The sequence below is a fragment of the Echinops telfairi genome, unplaced genomic scaffold (assembly GCF_000313985.2).
Source record: "Echinops telfairi isolate 266 unplaced genomic scaffold, ASM31398v2 ScPeMD7_9;HRSCAF=40, whole genome shotgun sequence".
NCBI classification, from domain to species: Eukaryota; Metazoa; Chordata; class Mammalia; order Afrosoricida; family Tenrecidae; genus Echinops; species Echinops telfairi.
In genome coordinates, this window is record NW_022103906.1 from 91093711 (window position 1) to 91112853 (window position 19143).

The 19143-nt window shown below is 44.5% G+C and overlaps 1 protein-coding gene across 2 annotated transcripts in view; it reads right to left on the bottom strand.

Moving 5' to 3' along the window:
• Positions 1-7212, bottom strand: part of DDX1 (DEAD-box helicase 1) — a 39754-nt gene extending 32542 nt beyond the window's left edge. The window contains exons 1-5 of one of the 2 annotated variants that reach the window (XM_045286667.1): positions 7165-7212; positions 4436-4487; positions 3889-3952; positions 2728-2757; positions 1869-1965 (exon numbers count right to left, since the gene is read on the bottom strand). In XM_045286667.1, coding sequence (XP_045142602.1) covers positions 1869-1965; positions 2728-2757; positions 3889-3952; positions 4436-4487; positions 7165-7180 — 259 coding nt within the window. In that variant the 5' untranslated portion in view covers positions 7181-7212. Of the gene's footprint in view, positions 1-1868; positions 1966-2727; positions 2758-3888; positions 3953-4435; positions 4519-7164 lie in introns of those variants that run through there. The other variant, XM_004696046.2, reaches the window with a different exon arrangement.
• Positions 7213-19143: the final 11931 nt, after the last annotated feature.

The window sequence follows — 19143 nt, forward strand, 5'->3', positions numbered from 1 at the left end:
GACCCCAGACGCTGTATCTTTTGATAGCTCGGCACCATCAGCTCTTTACATTTGCTTATTCACCCGCTTTGTCTTCAGAGGTTATATCGAGAAGGTGAGCATCACAGAATGCCAATTTAATAGAAGAAAGTATTCTTGCATTGAGGAGTACTTGAGTGGAGGCCCAATGTCCTTCTGTTACCTTAATACTAAACCTATAAATATATGCACGCAGATCTATTTCCCCATCCTCATAGATATATTTTCATATGTATATGCCTTTCTTTAGACCTCTATAAATGCCCTTTGCCTCCTAGCTCTTTCCTCTATTTCCTTTGACTTTCCTCTTGTCCCACTATCATGCTCAGTCTTCATTTGGGTTTCAGTAATTCCTCTTGGTTACATTACTCTTGATCACGCCCTACCAGGCCTACACCTCATGCTGATTTTATTCTATCAATATGAGGAAGATGAGCCCCTATCTCCTCACTTGCTTCAATGTACTTTGAAATTGATTAGATGACAGCAATCTTTGTCATAACCACTAGGGCCCTGAAAAATAAGTTCAGATGGCTAATCAAACTTTAATCATATTGGCAATAACCAACTTTCATTATTTCTGGACCAATTAGTTACCTTACTATCATTAAAAGAAAAGCAAGTCCTTTATCATAATCCAAAAGTCCCACTTCATTTATATGGAGTCTGAAGCTACAGATTATCACAGCCTTGTAAGACCTAAAGAGACTACCAGTTGTCATGAACTACAATTAATATCAGCTCAGAAGTTGCAAAGTAGAACGATGTTCCACCAGGTTTATTTTTGACTTTTAAATTGTTTTGATTTGGGTTGTATTCTACAAGGTTTTCACGTCTGTGACCTTTTGGAAGTAGATCATCAGTTAATAGTTCATTTAGAATTGAAAACTTCTTTTATCTAATCTCATATTCATTCACAAATGAATTCATTCATTTCTGTTTAACATTATTACTTTTTGATATGCCAGTTCACACCACTGAAACTTGTTTCGTCACAACCCAGATCTGTATCCTGAAACAGAAGTGACTTACAATGTGGAACACACTGTATTAAAGTGAGAGTCCTAGATGAAGAGAGCATGGAATTTAGAAGTCATTTAACAGAAACAGCACCATTTACAGATAAAAGAAACTGTGGTATGATTACTCAGGGCAGAGATAAAACCAAAAACCCTAATCAAATGGAACACTCTCTAGGGTGAAAAATATAAATCTGCGTTTTAAATCTTTACTTTTTAACCTCCTGGGCTCCTACTCACTTCTCTGACAAAAAAAAGACAGTATGCTTCTCTTTCCTGTGTAGGGAACACCCAAGGGTCCTTCAAAGCCAAAAAACCAAATTCCCTGCCACTGAATCAATTCCGACTCACAGCAGCCCTGCGGGGCAGGGTAGGACAGCCTGCCCTACTGCTTTCCAAGACCGTAAACTCTTGGGGGAACAGAAAGCCCTATCTTTCTCCCACAGAGTGGCTGGTGGTTTTGAACTGCTGACCTTATGGTTAGCAGCCCAATGTGTAACTAATAATTTAGAATTCCTGGGCGGGGAGGGAGGGGAAAATGAGGACCTAATGCCGGGGGCTTAAGTGGAGAGGAAATGTTTTGAGAATGATGAGGGCAACGAATGTACAAATGTGGTTTACACAACTGATGTTTGTATGGACTGTGATAAGAGTTGTATGAGCCCCTAATAAAGTGATTAAAAAAAAAAAAAAAGAATTCCTGGTTTCTAGTACAAAGTCAAAAGTATCCTGAAATCTTGGCAATAAAAATGCACAAACATCTTACATTTCTAAAGGCCACAAACGTAAGATTCACTGGCTTACACCAAAAAAAGAAAACATAAAAATTACCTGAAGCACCAGTCTTAATTGTTGTTTTTCCTTTCTTGCCTTCCTGTTGATCTTTTAGAGTTTCATAAACTATCTGAATAACTGGAATACTGAAAGCCTATTAAAGAAACAAATACTTTCTATATTAATACTCAGAAATTAAACAGCAGTTTCATAATTTATGCAGATGACAAAATATTACACCTGAGCTTAATTACACCTATCTACAACATTGCTGCTCTCATTTAATTTGTTGATACACAAAATACCAGTTAGATAACTTCAATGATAAAGGAGACGGCTCAACACAATATGCCATGAGCACCTCCTGAATGAACCTCAACTAAAGAGAAACAGTATCCATTCTGACAGATCTCCATTTGCAACCTTTTTATTTATCACACCCAGTTTATTAATATTGTAGAAGTGAGTATAAATACTTAAGATACGATGGTCCTTTCTCCAAGACTAATTTAAAACTAGATTCTTAATGCCATATTTCCTTTTGGATCTTATGTCAGAATCAGAAGACAACTACCACCATTCACTGTAAGCAATAAATCCCATACAGTTTGCAGGTGATTGTTTTATTATATATTTCAAAGTAATAGCTACTCTGAAAAGAAAACAAACACTGCCTTAGAGGTGATCCAACTCGTAGGGACCCTAAGGAGTATTACTTCCCCTAGGCTTTCTAGAGCTGTCAGTCTTTATAGAGACTGACTGCCACATCTTTCTCCAGCAGGGAGGTTGATGGATTGGAAATGCTGAGCTTTCAGTTAGCACCTAAGCATTCAGTCATTGCACTATCTGCGCTCCAGGTTTAAAGCTATTTTAAAATTCAATTGTTTTACAAAGTCAATTTAAGTGTAGCACTTACACCTGTTTTTCCACTTCCTGTTTCTGCAGCCTGTAAGAAAAGAAAGTTGAAAGTGCAGTTTATGTAGAAATCTTCAATATTTAACTAAGTATCTCCATGTTACTCAGGTCACTGCTGTCAACCCTATCACTTTCTCCCCACCGCCTCAGCTCTCCCCTCCCTTTTTCCATCACCACCTTCCAAGTATAGGATCTCGTCATTCCAACCTAATTATTACAAAAGCAGCCAATCCTCCAGAGCCATACTACACGTTGCTGCTAAATTAATTTTCATAAAAATGCAATTCAAAAAAAACCAAAAACAATTGTAACCATGTAACCCCCAGGTTTAAAAACTTCCAATTCTCCCCACCGCCAACAAATATAAAATTATTTAATATAACACTCAAGAAAAAATATATATAGCACTCAAGAATCCAAATAATCTGACTCAATACATGAGGGGGCATCAAAAAGTTTGCCGGAAAATAGAAAATTGAGCTCTTCCACAAACTTTTTTAATTCCCCCCATAAATTCCAATGTCAGAATTATGTGCTTGCTTTACCACTTGGATAATCCTATACTTATATGTATTTTCAACTCCTATAGATTTTCCATCTTCTATCAAGTTATACCTTGATAGCTGAGCACTTACCCTAAATTGAGTCCTTTGCCTTAAACCCGTGTATTTTATGGAATAACAATCTCACAGAATTCCTCTCGGATCATGTCCTACATTCTCCCAGTCCCTATTTTACTTGATGCTCTACCTGGAGAGCATTTCTCTTTCACCTTCCCATGTCAAAAATCTATTTCCTCGAGGAAGTTCCTTATAATTTCTTAATAAAGTTAACTAAACACCAGGCTCCCACTTGCTCCCACACTTGAATCCTGCAGCACTTCGACTCTTTCGCAGGGGTCACATTCTCTCTTACGTGAGACCTAGCTTTGTACACATCAAAATGCCCTATGAGGTTTACGCCTCTCAAGTGAATCTCATCCACTGTTGTATTTCCCCACAGTTTCTACCCAGCACCTTGAATAGAGTAATGTATCATGAATGCTTGTGAATGAATACAATTTGGGGAAAATATTTTTAAACCTACAATTCTTAAAGTAGGCCACAGATGGCCAGAGGATTATGTCCCCAGCTCCTAATCACCTCACCAAATTTCAACATACCATAAGTACATCACCTCCTCCAAGGATCAATGGGATAGATTCAGCCTGGATATCAGTGGGGAGACTAAAATGAAGAGATTTTGAAGAAGTTTAGTTCACAATGCATGCATCACTAAAATAAATCACTTAAGCTGGCTCAGTCATACAAAACAACAAGCCTGCTGCTCGTCGCCACCAGGTTGATTCCAACTCAGGTGTGCAAAGCAGATCTGTGATGGAGGTGGTTTCAAGGCTATGGCCCTTTAAAAGCAAGGCCCCTCGAGCCGGGTCTGAAACCCACTCACCTGCTGGTGAAATGCCCGGTACTTGATACTGTGTGCCACCCAGGAACTCACACCCTAAGCTTGAACAATAATTTTATCGGAAACATGTAATCTTTTTTTTTTTTAGCTAGAAATATATCAAAGTCTAAAAAACCAACTTTCTCTAATTTAATAAATCACAAGAAAAAACACAATTTATTTACCCAACTAGTTCCCCCAAATCTTTGATAATAGTAACTGTTTAGCACAGTTGTTGTAAGTACATTTAAGATTCATCTACTTACAGCCAATCCATCTCTTCCACAGCTTGTGCAATTTCAGGCATAACACCCATCTCTGAAAATAAAGTCATTTAAAAGCCACACACATTACACTTGGCATATTATCATACTCCTCCTAAAATTATAGTTCATCGGGGAAAAGGTTTTAGAGCATAAGCTCAACCATATAGTATATACTTGGTACTGGTGAAAAGTATAAGTTTCGGAGTTTAACGGGTTTAAATTCAAGCTCTCAATTACTAGCCTATTTTCTTGCACAACATGGAATTAATACAAGGTGGTGCTAAGAAGTTCATTAAAAACTTAATTAAAAGATAATAGAATTCTTTCACATTTTTGAAGTCCTCTTGTATTACCTTATTGGAATATACAATTAGAGATAACATCTACTGCATTTGGCACTTCAATCCAAGTGCTTGCTACTGAGTGTCTACCTGCTGTGATGAGTAAGAATTATGCGACTTACAGAGGAACCTTCACTAAGGTTTTTTATCAAAAGACAGAGACGTGTTTCTGGGTCATTCAAGAAGGAAGCGAGTATCTCAGCGGGCTGAGCTAAATGAACAGACATGCAGGGAAAGCTCACACTAGCTGGCAGCAGTAACACAACTGTGATTACTAAGAGAGTACTGGTGCTGAAAAAGTTGGGAAATTGCAAATGAAGAACTGGTGTTTTTAATTGTGCACATATTTAAATAATTGTACTTCAAGGTCAGTCCTAAATGAGCGAGCTAAGTTGTTCCTGGTTGGTTCTGTCATTATCATTGCTCAAATGAGCCATCCAAAATCCAAACCCTCTGCTGTCAAGTCAATTTGGCCCATAGCGACCCTGTCAAACTCAGTACCATGAAGTCAATTCCAAGGCGCAGCCCTGTAGACAGACATGAATTGCTCCATTGGGTTTCCAAGGCTATAAATCTTTACCACCAGCCTCTCCGTGGGAGAAAGGTGCGGCTTTCTCATCCCATGGAGAGACCGTCTCAGAAGCAGTTCTATCCTGTTCTGTAGGGGCCACATGAGTCAGCATTGATTCAATGGCAGCGTCTACTTTAGATTTGTTTTTTGATTTCTAATTCTAATGACGAGTACACACTACTATGAAAATACGTATTACTATTAAAATAATTTAAATATTCCCAAACCCCAAAGATAACCAGTTTCGGAATTTTGTATTTCTTGTGATTGTCAAGACAGACAGTTCTGCAAACTGAAAACAGCATATATCCCTTTTCAAGTAACTTTCTTTGCACCAGGCGAGAAGAATCACCTTAGCAATTACCATAGCAATTAGCTGCAACACTAAACGTATAGATAGTACACTAAGTCATATAAACTTGAAGAACGGGAAAGTATGCATTATTTCAAGAAAAAGAAGACTCTCCTACTTCTAAATCTTTGCAGGAAAAACCCAGATAGAGAAATCTGAATGGGAAGTTGTATATCCATGCAGCCCTTTCTAAGAATTCTGGCCAGTAGCGTTTACCTATACTCTCCGAAAATGCAAACGGCTTGAAAATGATGATGCTCTCAAATAGTTTACTCCCCCGACTCTCATAGGACATACAGGAACCACGCACTGCTCTGAATACATTTCACACCGTTTTTGTTCTGGGCATGGTTACCAGTGTTTTAAGAACAGCACTTTCAGCACGCACCGTTAGGGGAAAATAAGAACATTCACTTTTAAAAAACTCGCATTCTTCACGGAATTCTCCTTTTATCTTTATTTCACCATATCACAAACGCTTCTTCCAGCCCGTTGTCTTGGCATTCCTGAACTTTAAGCTGAATTCTCAAAGACATGAGCCTATAAAAATGACAGCCTGGAATTCCTCTATGCCATAGAGGCTACGGAATTTGGCTTTCAAACCCTGCTTTCGGAGGGATCGAGGGAAAACAACAAACTCAGCAATCCCTCTGGGCAGGTTCGATTTCCGCTGGACTTTCTCTGGTGAGAAAACGGACCCACGTACTACACGCTGCTGCATCCCAAGCTGGCTCAGGAGGTCAGAGCATGAAAAGTCTACCCTGACATCCCCACTGCTCTCTACATTTATTAACTTATCTAATGCAGATTACAACTCAGTCAAACGATGGCCACTGGACGGAAGATGATAAAACGAGGACGACTGGGTGGAAGAAGTCACCTTAACTCCTGGGTGGAAGAACACAGAGTAGGGGACGCGGCCAATAAAAGGACAATTCGTTCGCCTGCTGGGCCGGGCCACTGCGTACGCACACATCCACACGCTGTGGCGAGCGCGTTCATTAATGTTGGTGCAGCAGAGCTTAATTCACAGAGGAGGAGGAGGGCGTTTCCATCGGGACCTCTCGGTGCGGGAGCGTTGGGGGCGGGGCAGCGAGCGCTGTCCCCCGCCAGGCCCGCCGCTCCCCAGCCGGGCCGAGCCCCCGGCGGCGGCCAGAAGGGGGTCTCCCAGGGCCATCCGGAGGCTTCCGGCGCAGCCAGGACCACGCCGCCCCGGCGAGGACGGACGGGGGACGCAGTCTGGACAGACAAACGCACCGGGCCGACCCCGACCCGCGCGGAGCGGGCCTCTCGCCGCCGCCGCCACGGCTCCAGAGGCACAGGCAGATACAACGGACAGCGCCCTTCGGCACCGCGGGGGACCTCTGTCCCCCTGTCCACTCCCACCTCCAGGGTCCCCGGCCGGCCGCCTAAGGCTAAAGCGTGGCTCCCGCCCCCCAGCCCGCCCCAGTTCCCTCGCACGCACCGGAGAAGGCCGCCATCTTCGCGCTTGGGCCCCCGCGGCTTCGTCCGCCCGCTCGCTCGCTGCGCGCTCCCTCCCCCACCGGTGACACGCTGCCGCTGCGGCGGGGCGCTTCCGGTCACGCGGTGCTCGGCTTCCCAAGTCCGGGCGCGGCTCCGCCCCCGGCAGACGGTTCCGCCGCCGAAAACGGTCCCGCGCTCAAAGCAAGACCAAACGGCCATGTAGTGGATTCTGACGCCTAACCAGCCCTGTCCTGTGCGTCTCCGAGGCGGCGACTCTGGCCAGGAGTAGAGAGCCAAGTCTTTCTCCCGCAGAGCGGCTGGTGGGTTCACACTGCTGACCTTGTGGTGTGCAGCCTCCGCCAAACCCCTGAACCGCGCACCCCCCACTCCCCCCCAAAAAAACACTGCCACCACATGGGTTTCGACTCATTGTGACCCTCTGAATCAGCAGGACTCCTATTTCCAGAAGTAAGGAAGCAGCAATTTGATGATTGGGTGATTGGTAATTGGGTGTTAATTGATCAGCCCTCCAAACTGCTACCTCATTGGGTTTCTCCATCTCACAACTATAAAGCAGTGCTGTGTGTGCTATGACTGCTTTCACTGTCCACAGAAGCAACATAATGGGGTGCCTCGGTTGTGAATCCCTGAGCTGCTAACCTCAAGGTCAGCAGTTCAAAACCATCAACTGCTGCAGGGGCGAATAGACGAGGCTTTCTACTCCTGCAAAGAGTCACAGTCTCGGAAACTCAGGGGCAGTTCTACCCTGTCCTGTTGGGTGCCCATGAGTCATAGGGACTCGATGGCAATGAGATCAACCACTAGGAGACCCTTGGTAGGCAGCGAGTTACGTGCATGCCCTGGGCTGCTAAGGCCCAGGTTGGGAAGCCCCCACTGTGAAGGCGAGGCTGTCTACTCGAATAACGACTTAGTCTCAGAGGCTGTTCTACTCTGCACCAAAGAGTCGCTATGAGTCGGCATCGACTGGAGGTAAGTGAGTTCGGTTTTGAATTTTGGTTTCACCAACTCAACATTGACTAGTCGCATTGATGTAAGTAATTACTTAGGTCTGGTTTCTCTTTCCCTGATGATGTAGCACTGACTCAGTTTTATTTGGCTGCTGTACTTTTTTTTTTACCTGCTTTCTCTTTGCAGTGAGAGGAAAAGTAAGTGGGAAAAGTCCCCCAACAACTGTGTGTGGTGGATATTTTAACCATCTTACAGGCGAGCATACTAAGGTTCAGGAAAGTTAAATACTTTTCTTGCAGCCGATTGGAACTAAGCCCACGGTCACCATTCATTCTTCCCCCTTCTCCCACTCTCAACGCCTTCAGGTCAGTCAGACTCAGAGACCCTACAGGACAGAGTAGAACTGTCCCAGTGGGTTTCTGAAAGTTTTAATCTTTCCAGCAGTAACAGCCTCATCTTTCTCTCCCAGAGCAACTAGGGGGTTTGAACCTCTAACCTCGCCGTTTGCAGTCCAGTGCTTACCAGACAGCACCACCAGGGTTCCTTCCACCTGAACCGCCTACTGCAATTGAGTACATTCATATTCACAGTGATCTTTACAGGTTTTACCAGACTCTAAATCTTTATAGGAGCAAAGACTAATACATCCTATTATATGTAATAGAATAGCTTAAGCACCAAAGATCAAAGACAGTAGTAATACATCCAGCCCTGCAGCATTGCACAAGTCCAGGAGACACGATTCACAGTGCACTCGTTATTCTCATTATATTTTATAGGAATGCTATCCATCACAATGACACAATCTAGCAGCTCTGGATAGATGTTAAGTCTTTTGGAACCACATTCTAAAGAGAGGTTCAAGACTGTGCCGATTTAGGGTTGACTTTTGTCAACTCTTAGGGAGGTCTGAAATCTAATGTGGGGCCCTCAGTCAGTTCCCACCTCAGAAGCAGGAAAGGATTGAAGGTGCAAGTGAAGGGAAGCGCTGTGGAAGCTCTGGCACTTCCCTCTCTGAAGGAAGAGAGGCATCCAGCACTCCAGGCATACCCAAAGAGTATCTGATCGCTGGCCCTTGGGAAGGGTAAGGAGTGGTACAAAAGCTATGACTAGAGGAAGACTGAATTACCAGAGGCCACCGCCTTGACAACAACGGACCACAGCTGCAGCCTTCTGTCTTGGGACAGGCCAAGCTGGAGACAGAGTGAAATAGTTTATTGTGCCAGCCTGGCCGATAAACACAAGTGGGATTAACTGAAGGGCAGAGAGATAAATGCCTTGGTGAGTCTCGCCTTTCTTGTCTCTCACTCTTTGATCATCGGACCCGTGTGCAGCTGCCTTGCTTGTCCTGTGCCTCAATTTAAAGGCTACACTACCTGTGGGACCCCTAGCCTGTGGACTGTGTCGCTGTAAGTTGAGGTCCCTTTAAGACATCGCTGGAGCTGGGGACTGGCAGTTGGTGACCTGGCTGGCAGTTGGTGACCTGCCTTCTGATTGGCTGCTGTGCTGACATAGCCTAGCTCTCTCTATAAATAGAGGAAGATCTGGCAGCAGATCGGACTGGAAGGACTGCTAGTCTCTAATATCTCTCTCACGGCAGTGAGTTGATTTGAGCCATTTGTAGTGTTTTATAACTTAACTGTTTCTTTCTTGTATATTTAACTGTATATGATTTAACAGTTCATTCCTTGTTATATATCTACTTATCTTTATAAATAAATATATTAAATTATCAGCAATTTGCTTTTATCTCTCTAGAGAACCCTGTCTAACACACAGAGGAAGTTGTAAAAATAATGAAAATGATGGATATTGATAGTTACCTTGGATACAATGATTCGGAAATTACAAAGAAATGTGAAGTTATGATTGTGACCACAGCACCTTATCAACTTTTCATCACCAAAAAAGCTCTGACATGGGCCTGAGACCTCATCTAGGACAGGGAAAGAAATAGCCCATAAAGGGTTGCCAGATAAGGAGTATTATTTTCTGCTGGGCCTTATCAAGTTCAGCTCATTTAATGTACTGCTTTAGTAAATATAAATGTGCGTGTGTTAGGAGTCCTGGTGGCACCACAGGGGAAAGACGAGGCCTTTTCTGCTCTCATACAGAGTTCCTCTCAGAAGCCCAGAGGAACAGTTCTACTCTGCCCTATAGGGTAGCTATGAGTTGGAATCCACTTCTTGGATGAGTTTGGTGTGTGTGTTGTAAGATTCTCAGAAATGTGATTGGCTGCTCTCCTTGGGTAGCATGCAAGGCCAGATAGAGAAATGACAGGTAACGTCTCCACACCACCAAACCAGAGCCATGAAGATGGGTGCAGCCCAGTTCAGTCTCTTCCTGGTACAACCTACCTAGACCAGGATGAGGATTCCTGGAATCCCTTGCCTTTGTACCAGAAACCCAGTTACATAGGTACCAGGGGTTACCCCAAAACAAAAACAAATTTTTCAAAGTTATGTATTTAATTTATAAACTTCAAAATACTCTCCATTACATTTAATACATTTGTCAAATCTGTGATTCCATTCTTGGAAACATTTCTCAAACTCATCTGTTTGGATGTCTGATAGCACCTCCCCCCCCCCCCCTTTTTTTTTTTTACCACGTCTATGTCCTGAAATTGCTGCCCTTTCCTGTCCCTCTTCATTCATGGAAACAAAAAGAAGTTGCACAGAGCAAGGTCTGGTGAATAAGGTGCATGGGGCATGCTGTTTTTTTGGCCAAAAACTTGTGCACTGAGATGGCTGTATGAGCAGGTGCATTGTCGTGGTGGCAAAACCAGTCCTCTGTCTGCCACAAATCAGGCCTTTTTTGTTGCATGCTGTTATACAATCTTTTCAGAACCTCTACATAGAAAGCTTGATTAACAGTGTGACCTGGTGGAATGAACTCCAAATGCACTATGAGTCAACATTTTTATCTGTTTGGGAAGTTGACAGATGTCCAGAATGAAGTTTGTCATCAATGGACATTTCACCTTTTTTGAAACAAGAAAACGCTTGTGTTTTTCCCATAGCACTGCCCTTGTCAGCTGTGTTCAACATCACAACAGTTTCTGAGGCATTTTTCCCCGAGCAGGAAACAGCATTTCACAGCCACTCGCTGTTCTCTGAAATGAGCCATCACAAAAAACAAGGTTCAAGTGGAACTGCTTTGACGGAAAAAATCTCTCCGACCTGAGAGAATCTGCCCAGGTGACTCCACCGGGTGCTCTAACTCAGAGCAAGTTGCCTGATGCTCGCCCAGTGGGGAAAATACGCACTCAGAAAGCTCAGCTGTGCCAGCGCACTGCCGGTCTGGGCTGTGGTCCCCCTGCATTTACGTATGGGCACAGTGACCACCGGGGGGGGGGGGGGGGGGGGGCATCATCTTGCACCTGAGCTCGATGCTTGGCCTGGATTCAAACACGTCCAGCAAGCCCCTGGACACCAACTTTTCATTAACTTCACAGGAACCGTACATTTTATGCAACTTAATCCTTTGGAGCCTACTTACCATGTTACGGTGCGATTTTCTTTATCATTCATGCAGCAGAGAGACTGCTTAGGACTGTCAAGTCAGCTTTGTAAAAATGTTGCTGCTGCCAAACGCAGCTCAGGAAAAACTCCCTGCGGGCGTTCAGGAAGCCGTGGGAAAGATACTCTGCGGAGGGATGTGTACGGGCGGCAAAAGTTCAGAGGCTCGTCCCTTTCTTTTGTTATAGAGGTTAGAGGAGTGAGAAATGACCACCTGTCTAGACTTCCTGTAGATGTAGAGAGAGTTTGCCAAAGGACATGTTAAAGGAAGTGGGGGCATGAGACTTCCAAGATTTCCCTTTAAAGGAGAAAGACGTGACTGGCATGCACTCTTCCCGGAAAGGCAGCAATTAGCGAACAGCAACGAAGATGAAAGCTTCATGCTGAGATTGAAGCAGCAAATTAGGAGGTGGAACCTTGATGATGAGCATGACGATTATTTAAATTGCTAACCTATGTCTGCTGAGCCCTAGATTTCTGGTCGCCTGCAGATGGCTTAGAAAACCACCCAAGGTCGCTAAGTTGATTTCCCTCAGCCCACCGGTGAACTGCAGTGTAGAACTGTACATCACAGGGGTTTTACGGCTGACACCCTTAGGAGGCAGGTTGCCAGGACTTTATTCAAGGAACTTCTGAGTGGATTTGAACTGTCAACCTTTAGGTTAATCGTCAAGCTTTTAACCACTTGGGTCAACCAGGAACTCTTAATTAAGTCACCCAACATCCTCTGTTGGCACAAAAAAGAAATATAATGAAACGCTCAGTAAGGATTTTGTGTATTGAATCAATCAGAAAAAATGCCTTCACGTGCTCTTCCAGGACAATAAGAACCCATTGGGCTGTAAGAAACAGGAGACACTAGGCCTGGGTCTTGAAGCCAACATCAAAACCAAACTGTGATGATGCCTGACGATCATTACTGAACATTTCGATCGAAGATTCTGATCCAGATGGAGAAATACCTTACAGAATTTATATTCCCTCAGACTTGAGACTTTCTGGCGCCCAAGAGACTGAATGAACCCCTGAAACAATTGCACTGATTAAATCTTTAAACTAAACATATCCTGTGACATCTTCCTAAAATCAAATCTAGCATCTGCCTTGAGCACTAGCTATATGGGATCTGCGAGGTACCAGCCCCCCAATCGAATAGGTCCAAGGGGCAGTAGTGTAATTTAGGGGTAAAATTAAAGAGACTTGAGACAAGATAAGGTATGCAAGTGCTCACCTCTGTGACTGCCATGACTTCAGGAGCCAGGTTCCATACAGAGAGAGAGAATGTATTTCCAACCAAGGCTTATATACACATGGGGCTGTGAAATCCCCCCCTAGTTACAGGTAACAAAGTGGGCTGTACCCTAACCCTAAACCTGAGTATATTGGAGGAGTAACCGAACACCAGTGCCCAGAGAAGATAGGGGGAGTGGCTGTCTTCCGAGCCTGGAGAACAACAGCGCACGTCTACTTCTATAGCTAAAGCTGCCGGCTGCATGGCAGTCAGCCACGTGCTTGTACGAGGTAACCTTCAGGTAGCACTAGTATGGGAGAATATAGTGGGGAACTATATTAATTATGAGAATGTGATTGGGACTCACCTCGAACTCACAAGGGTGAAGGCCTCCTTCTAACCCAGAAACCCAGCCTGCCAGGTTTCTTAATGTATGAGAATAAAGGATTCTTCCATATACACTCTCTTCCCATTCTCTGTTCCCCACAGGGATCAAATTGACAACTTCACTGATTATTTGGGAAACTTTGGGGGGCAGTAGAGGTATGTTAGTGGGGGAGGAACAACTCAGAAAGGAGGATGAGAAGGGTCGTACAACTCAAAGATTGCAGCCAATGACACGCAATTGTACCCAGAGAAAGTGTGGAACCAGCGTGCATTTTGTTCTTTGGATTCTAAACAACGAAAGCAGATTTAAAAAATATATTTATTTACTTAAAATGAAATTCATTTCGAATTCCATTCTGGAAAAGCAAAGACAAAACATGCCGTATCCAATGAGAGATGTGTCTCTGGATCAAGCTAGCATAGTACAAGTCAGATGATCTGCTTTGTCCTTTTGTTAACACCCATCTTCCTCCTCAGTCCCTAACCAACCACTTCTAATACCAGATAAAGTAGACTGCCTAGTTCCTGAAGGCCTAGCCACCAAGAAGAAGAAAACAGCAGTTTTTCCCTAAAACAAATTGCTTATAAAATATATTAACTTTACTATGTGAGCCACCAAAAGTCCTTCCCTCCAAACACATGATAAAAACACACCAATCACCCTACACTGGCAGTTATCACATTCAATTCAACTCCCCGCCATTGGGTGGATGCCAACTCACTGAGGACCTGTGGGTCAGGGTAGGAGTGCCCCCTGTATAACTCTTTACAGGAGTAAAAAGTCTCATTTTTCTCCCCTGGAGCCGCTGGTGGTTTGGAACTGCTGACCTTGTGGTTAGCAGCCCAACATGTAACCATTATCTATCCCGCCACAAATTCTGACCATGAAGTTTCCTTAACCTGATGCCTTTCTTATCTACAGGCCAGGGAAAGAGAGGGTTCAGGAGGATGGATGGGCCTGATATAATACACTTTCCATCAGTAAATATGCTTCTCTGTTATATAGTTCTTAGGTGGAAAGGCTTCTGAATTCACCTTCCTTGGGATGGCATATTAGGTTTGCATTGACTGACCTTTACAAGTGGCTAGCAGGTGTTCTCCCAGTTTGCAAGCTTCCCTGCAACCTGTTCACCTTAGGAAAATAATACCAGTGGCATAGGTCCTGACGTCACAGTAACACTCAAGTCACCACGGTACAATAGATAGATTCAGAAGCAGATGTGGACTAAGCGATATCGTTGCTGATGTCAGATGGATCATGACTGAAATCAGAGAACACCAGAAGTCAGGTTCCCTGTGTTTTACTATCTGAAAGCACTCGACTATACAGATTATACAAATTACCAGTATCATTGTGAAAAATGAGGATTTCAAAATCCTCCAGTGTGCTCATTCAGGACCGATTATGTAGGTCCAGAGGCAGATGTTCAAACAGAACAGGGGCATACTGTGCTGTTCAAAGTCAGGGAAAGTGTGTGACAGGGTCACGTCCCTTCACCTTACTCCCAATGTGTACACTGAAGACATCGTCTGAGAAGCTGGACTCTGTGAAGGATGTGACATCAAGGTTGCAGGGAGGCTCGTTGTGAACCACCTGTGATCTGCCAGAGGCCCAATCGCATTTGCAGAAAGGAAGATAACGTGAAGTGCTTACTGAGAACCGAAGCCCTTGGTGTGGATTACACCTGAATGTAAGAATGACATAAATCCTCATGTATGGGCCAAGAAACAATATCACAACAAAGAGGGAATACACTGAAGCTGTCACGGCTTTCATTTCTACTGGAATCAACAATCAGTGTCTGTCTGCGGAAGCAGCAGTTAAGTAAACAAGTGGACTGCAGAAAACCTTGACAAAGTTTTTTAAAAGCTCAAATGTCACTTAGATGACTTAATTGCACGGTCTTTTCAGTTGCCTGGTAGACATGGAAAGGGAAGGCTGAGTAAAAATGGATGCCTTCAAATTGTGTGGCCATCAAAGGGCACTGACACAGACTACCGGAAGAAGGGACACATCCGTCCTGGAAGAAGTTTAGCCAGCATGCTCCCTCGAAGTCACAATGAGCCTTCATCCTTATCACTTTGCACCTGCCGTCAGTGTTGAAGCTGACGTGACATAAGGAACACCATTTACGATGTTTAAAGCCTCCCCTGGGCCCCTCCCCTGCCGATGTCTCAGAATAGACTGCCTTGTCACAATAGCCTGCAGAATGGGCTGTATGATCAGAATGGCCTGGACAATCCCGGCTGTTCCCAGGATGTGCTCCACTCAGGTTCGCTTCTGTGACTCCAGCTATAACCACAGCTGTATAGAAAAACCCAGACCCACCACTTGGTCATCCAAGTTTTTACATTTATAAGCTGACCCCTTGCAGCGGTGAGGGGAGGCTGGGGTTTGAGAGATGTTTAGTCCTCCCTCAGCCACCGACGCCAGCTAATAAAGGCTCCACATTGGAACTGTGGGAGCTATGGTGGTCTTTCAATCTGTTAGTTTACAACAATCTGGAAAGGCAGGTGCCGGGAAAGGAAATCACGATTGGTAGAGAGTCTGAACACGCAGGAGGCCTTGAATGAGCTGCCAGGACACGGGAGCTGCAGCGGCTCCAGCGGAGCAGAGTGTGTGAAAATGGCACAGAACTAGCACTCTTTTGTCTTCTTATGTGTGTTTTCACGATGACGCCGAGCTGACCCCACAGCAACTAACAACAGGAGGGAGCCCATACTAGGCTTGCCGGGAACGGGCACCTGCCCATGTCCAGCTTCACCACCTGCCAACCTCTCCCCTATGATTTACAAGCCACCCACTGAAAACACTGCCCCCGAGTCGATTCTGACTCATAGCCACCCTCTAGCACAGACCTATAGACCCTATAGCATTACTCTTGAGGGTTTCTGATAGTGTGTAAATTTTTTAGAGGAGCCAACAGCCTCATCTTTTGCTAGTGAATCTGAACCACTCACCTTGCTGTTGGCAGGCCCCACACTTAAACACTGCACCTCCAGGCCTCGCTACACTGCAGTGAACCCCCCCCTGTCCTGGAGTGCATTCCAAGTCACAGTGACCCTGTGTAAGGTTCCAAAGGCTCTACACCTCTATGGGAGGAGATAACCTCGTCTTTCCCCCTCAGAGTAGCTTGTGGGCTTGAACTGCCAAGAACTGCCCAAGCTACCAGAAGCTGAAAGAGAAGAGGTGGTGAAGGGTGACAGAGGATGGTGTACGATATGAGAATAATAATTTGTAACTTATCAAGAACTCATGAGGGAGGGAGGCTGGGGGAGGGAGGAGGGAAAATGTGCTGATACCAAGGGCTCAAGTAGAAAGAAAATGCTTTGAAAATGATGATGGCAGCATATGTACAAATGACACAATGGATGAATGTATGGATTGTGATAAGAGATGCGAGTCCCCAGTAAAAGTATTTACAAAAAAAGAGAGAGAGAGGTGTGGGCTCTTGTCCAGAGAGCATAGCTTGGCCCATGCCTTGAACCCAGACCATTAGCATCCAGAGCTCTGAGACAATTCATCTCTATGTTCAAAACCCACTCGCTTTGCAGTAGTTTGTTTTGGCCACTCTGGGAAGCTGAACGAGGCAGCGATTCAGGGCTGCCACACAAGGTTTCTCTCTCACCACTGGATGGCAGAGAAGGTAGACCGCTTACGTAGCAGCTAGGTCCTAGGGGAAGCCTGGTGGTATAGTGTGCTATGCATGAAGTGCTAACTGCAAGTTCAGCAGTTTGAAACCACCAGCCATCTGAGGGAGAAAGATCAGGTATCTCCTCCCATAAGCCTGTAAAGTCTTGGAAACCTGCCTCTGCCACGCAGGGTCTCTGAGTTGGAACTGACTCAATGGCAGTGAATGGTCTGTCTGTTTTTATAGCTGGGTTCTAAAAGAGTCTGTTCTACAAAACGAAGGCAGGCACTACATATCTCTGAAACCGGTACGGCAAGTTGTACACTGTCACTTCTGCCACATTCTGTTGATTAAAATAAGTCATAGGCATAGCCCAGATTCATGTGGGGGGTGGGCTGAGGCGGTGGAGAGGAAATGGATTCTACATCTTGATACGAAGAGTGGCAAAGAGTTTGCTCAAACCAAATCCACTGCCATCAAGTCAATCCCAACTCATAGCAACCCTATATAGGATTTCTGAGATTGTAAATATTTATGGAAGCAGACAGCCTCATTTTTCTCTCAAGGAGTGGCTGATGGGTTTGAACCACTTACCTTGTGATTGGCAGCCCAATGCCTAACAAACTGTGCTACCAGTGCTTCTATGTAAAATATACTACAAGTATCTTCTTGGCAAACTCCTTAACAAACATACTGCTACACAGAATAAAGAATCTATTTCCCAGTTCCCTGGCTAGCCAGGTATGGCCTTATGCCCGTTTCTGACCAACCGCAGGCAAGCAGAGCCATCATTGTAACTTTTGGGAAGTATCTTCATGGGAGTTGGGGCATCTCTCTTGTTCTTTGCTGCTGGTTGGCATGGGGATCTGATGGCTGCAGTTTTATGAGTCATGCTGATCATGAGAAGAAAGCCCCACAGTGTGGGTGGCAGAACAACACGAGAGAAGGGACTTGAGTGCCTGCTATCTTCAAAGACCTTGTTTCCTTTGTTGCTGTCGTGGTTAGGTGCCACCAAGTCAGTTCTGACTCGTAGCGACCTTATGAACAACAGAACGAAACACTGCCAGGTCCAGCACATCCTCACACTTGTTCTTATGCTTGTGAGCCCATTGCTGCAGCCACGGTGTCAACCTATCTTGTTGAAGCCCTTCCTCTTTTTCACGACCCCTCCACTTTAGCAAGCATGATGTCCTTTTCCAGGGACTGGTCTCTCCTGACACTATGTCCAAATATGTGAGATGAAGTCTCACCGTCCTTGCCTCTAAGGAGTGCTCTGGTCGTACTTCTTCCAAGACTGGTCAGTTTGTTTGTTTGTTTGTTTGTTTGGACTGTCCAGGGTCCTTTTCATATTCTTCACCAGCAACATAATCCAAATGCACCCATTCTTCTTTGGTCGATCAAAAACAGTGACTCTCAGTTTCTTACACACGAGAACAACGGTCTTCTCTTGTTTGGGTTTTTCTGTCCCGCAGAACTGAGACACATTTTTTATTCATATACCCCAATTAGTTATCTTTTTCTCTACAAAACCAGTTACCTCCGGATGGAGTGACTTAAAACAATAAGCTCTCCCCACCCCCTGTGGAAATTCTATTTATTCAAATACATTTAGTATTTCTATTCCCCGCTTCACCCCTACCCCCTATTCCCTTATAATTTCTGTAATCTAAAAAAAAATCATTTTATTGGGGACTCAAACAACTCTTATCACAATCCATCCATCCATTCATTATGTCAAGCACAATTGTACATTTATTGCCATCATTCTCAAAACATTTTCTTTCTACTTGAGTCCTCGGTATCAGTTTCTCATTTTCCCCCTCCCTCCCTACCCCACCCTTGATAATTTATAAATTATTATTTTTTCATGTCTTACACTGTTCAATGTGTCCCCTAACCTACTTTTCTGTTGTCCATCCCCCAGGGAGGGGGTTATATGTAGATCCTGTGATCTGTTCCCCCTTTCTCCCCCACATTCCACTTACCCTCCTAGTATTGCTACTCTCATTGTTGGTCCTGAGGGGTTATCTGTCCTGGATTCCCTGTGTTTCCAGCTTTTATCTGTACCAGTGTACATGCTCTGGTCTAGCCAGATTTGCAAGGTAGAATTGGGATCATGATAGTGGGGGGTGGGAGGAGGAAGCATTAAAGAACTAGAGGAAAATTATATGTTTCATCGGTGTTGTTATCCTACACCGACTGACTCATCTCCTCCCTGTGACCCTTCTGTAATGGGATAT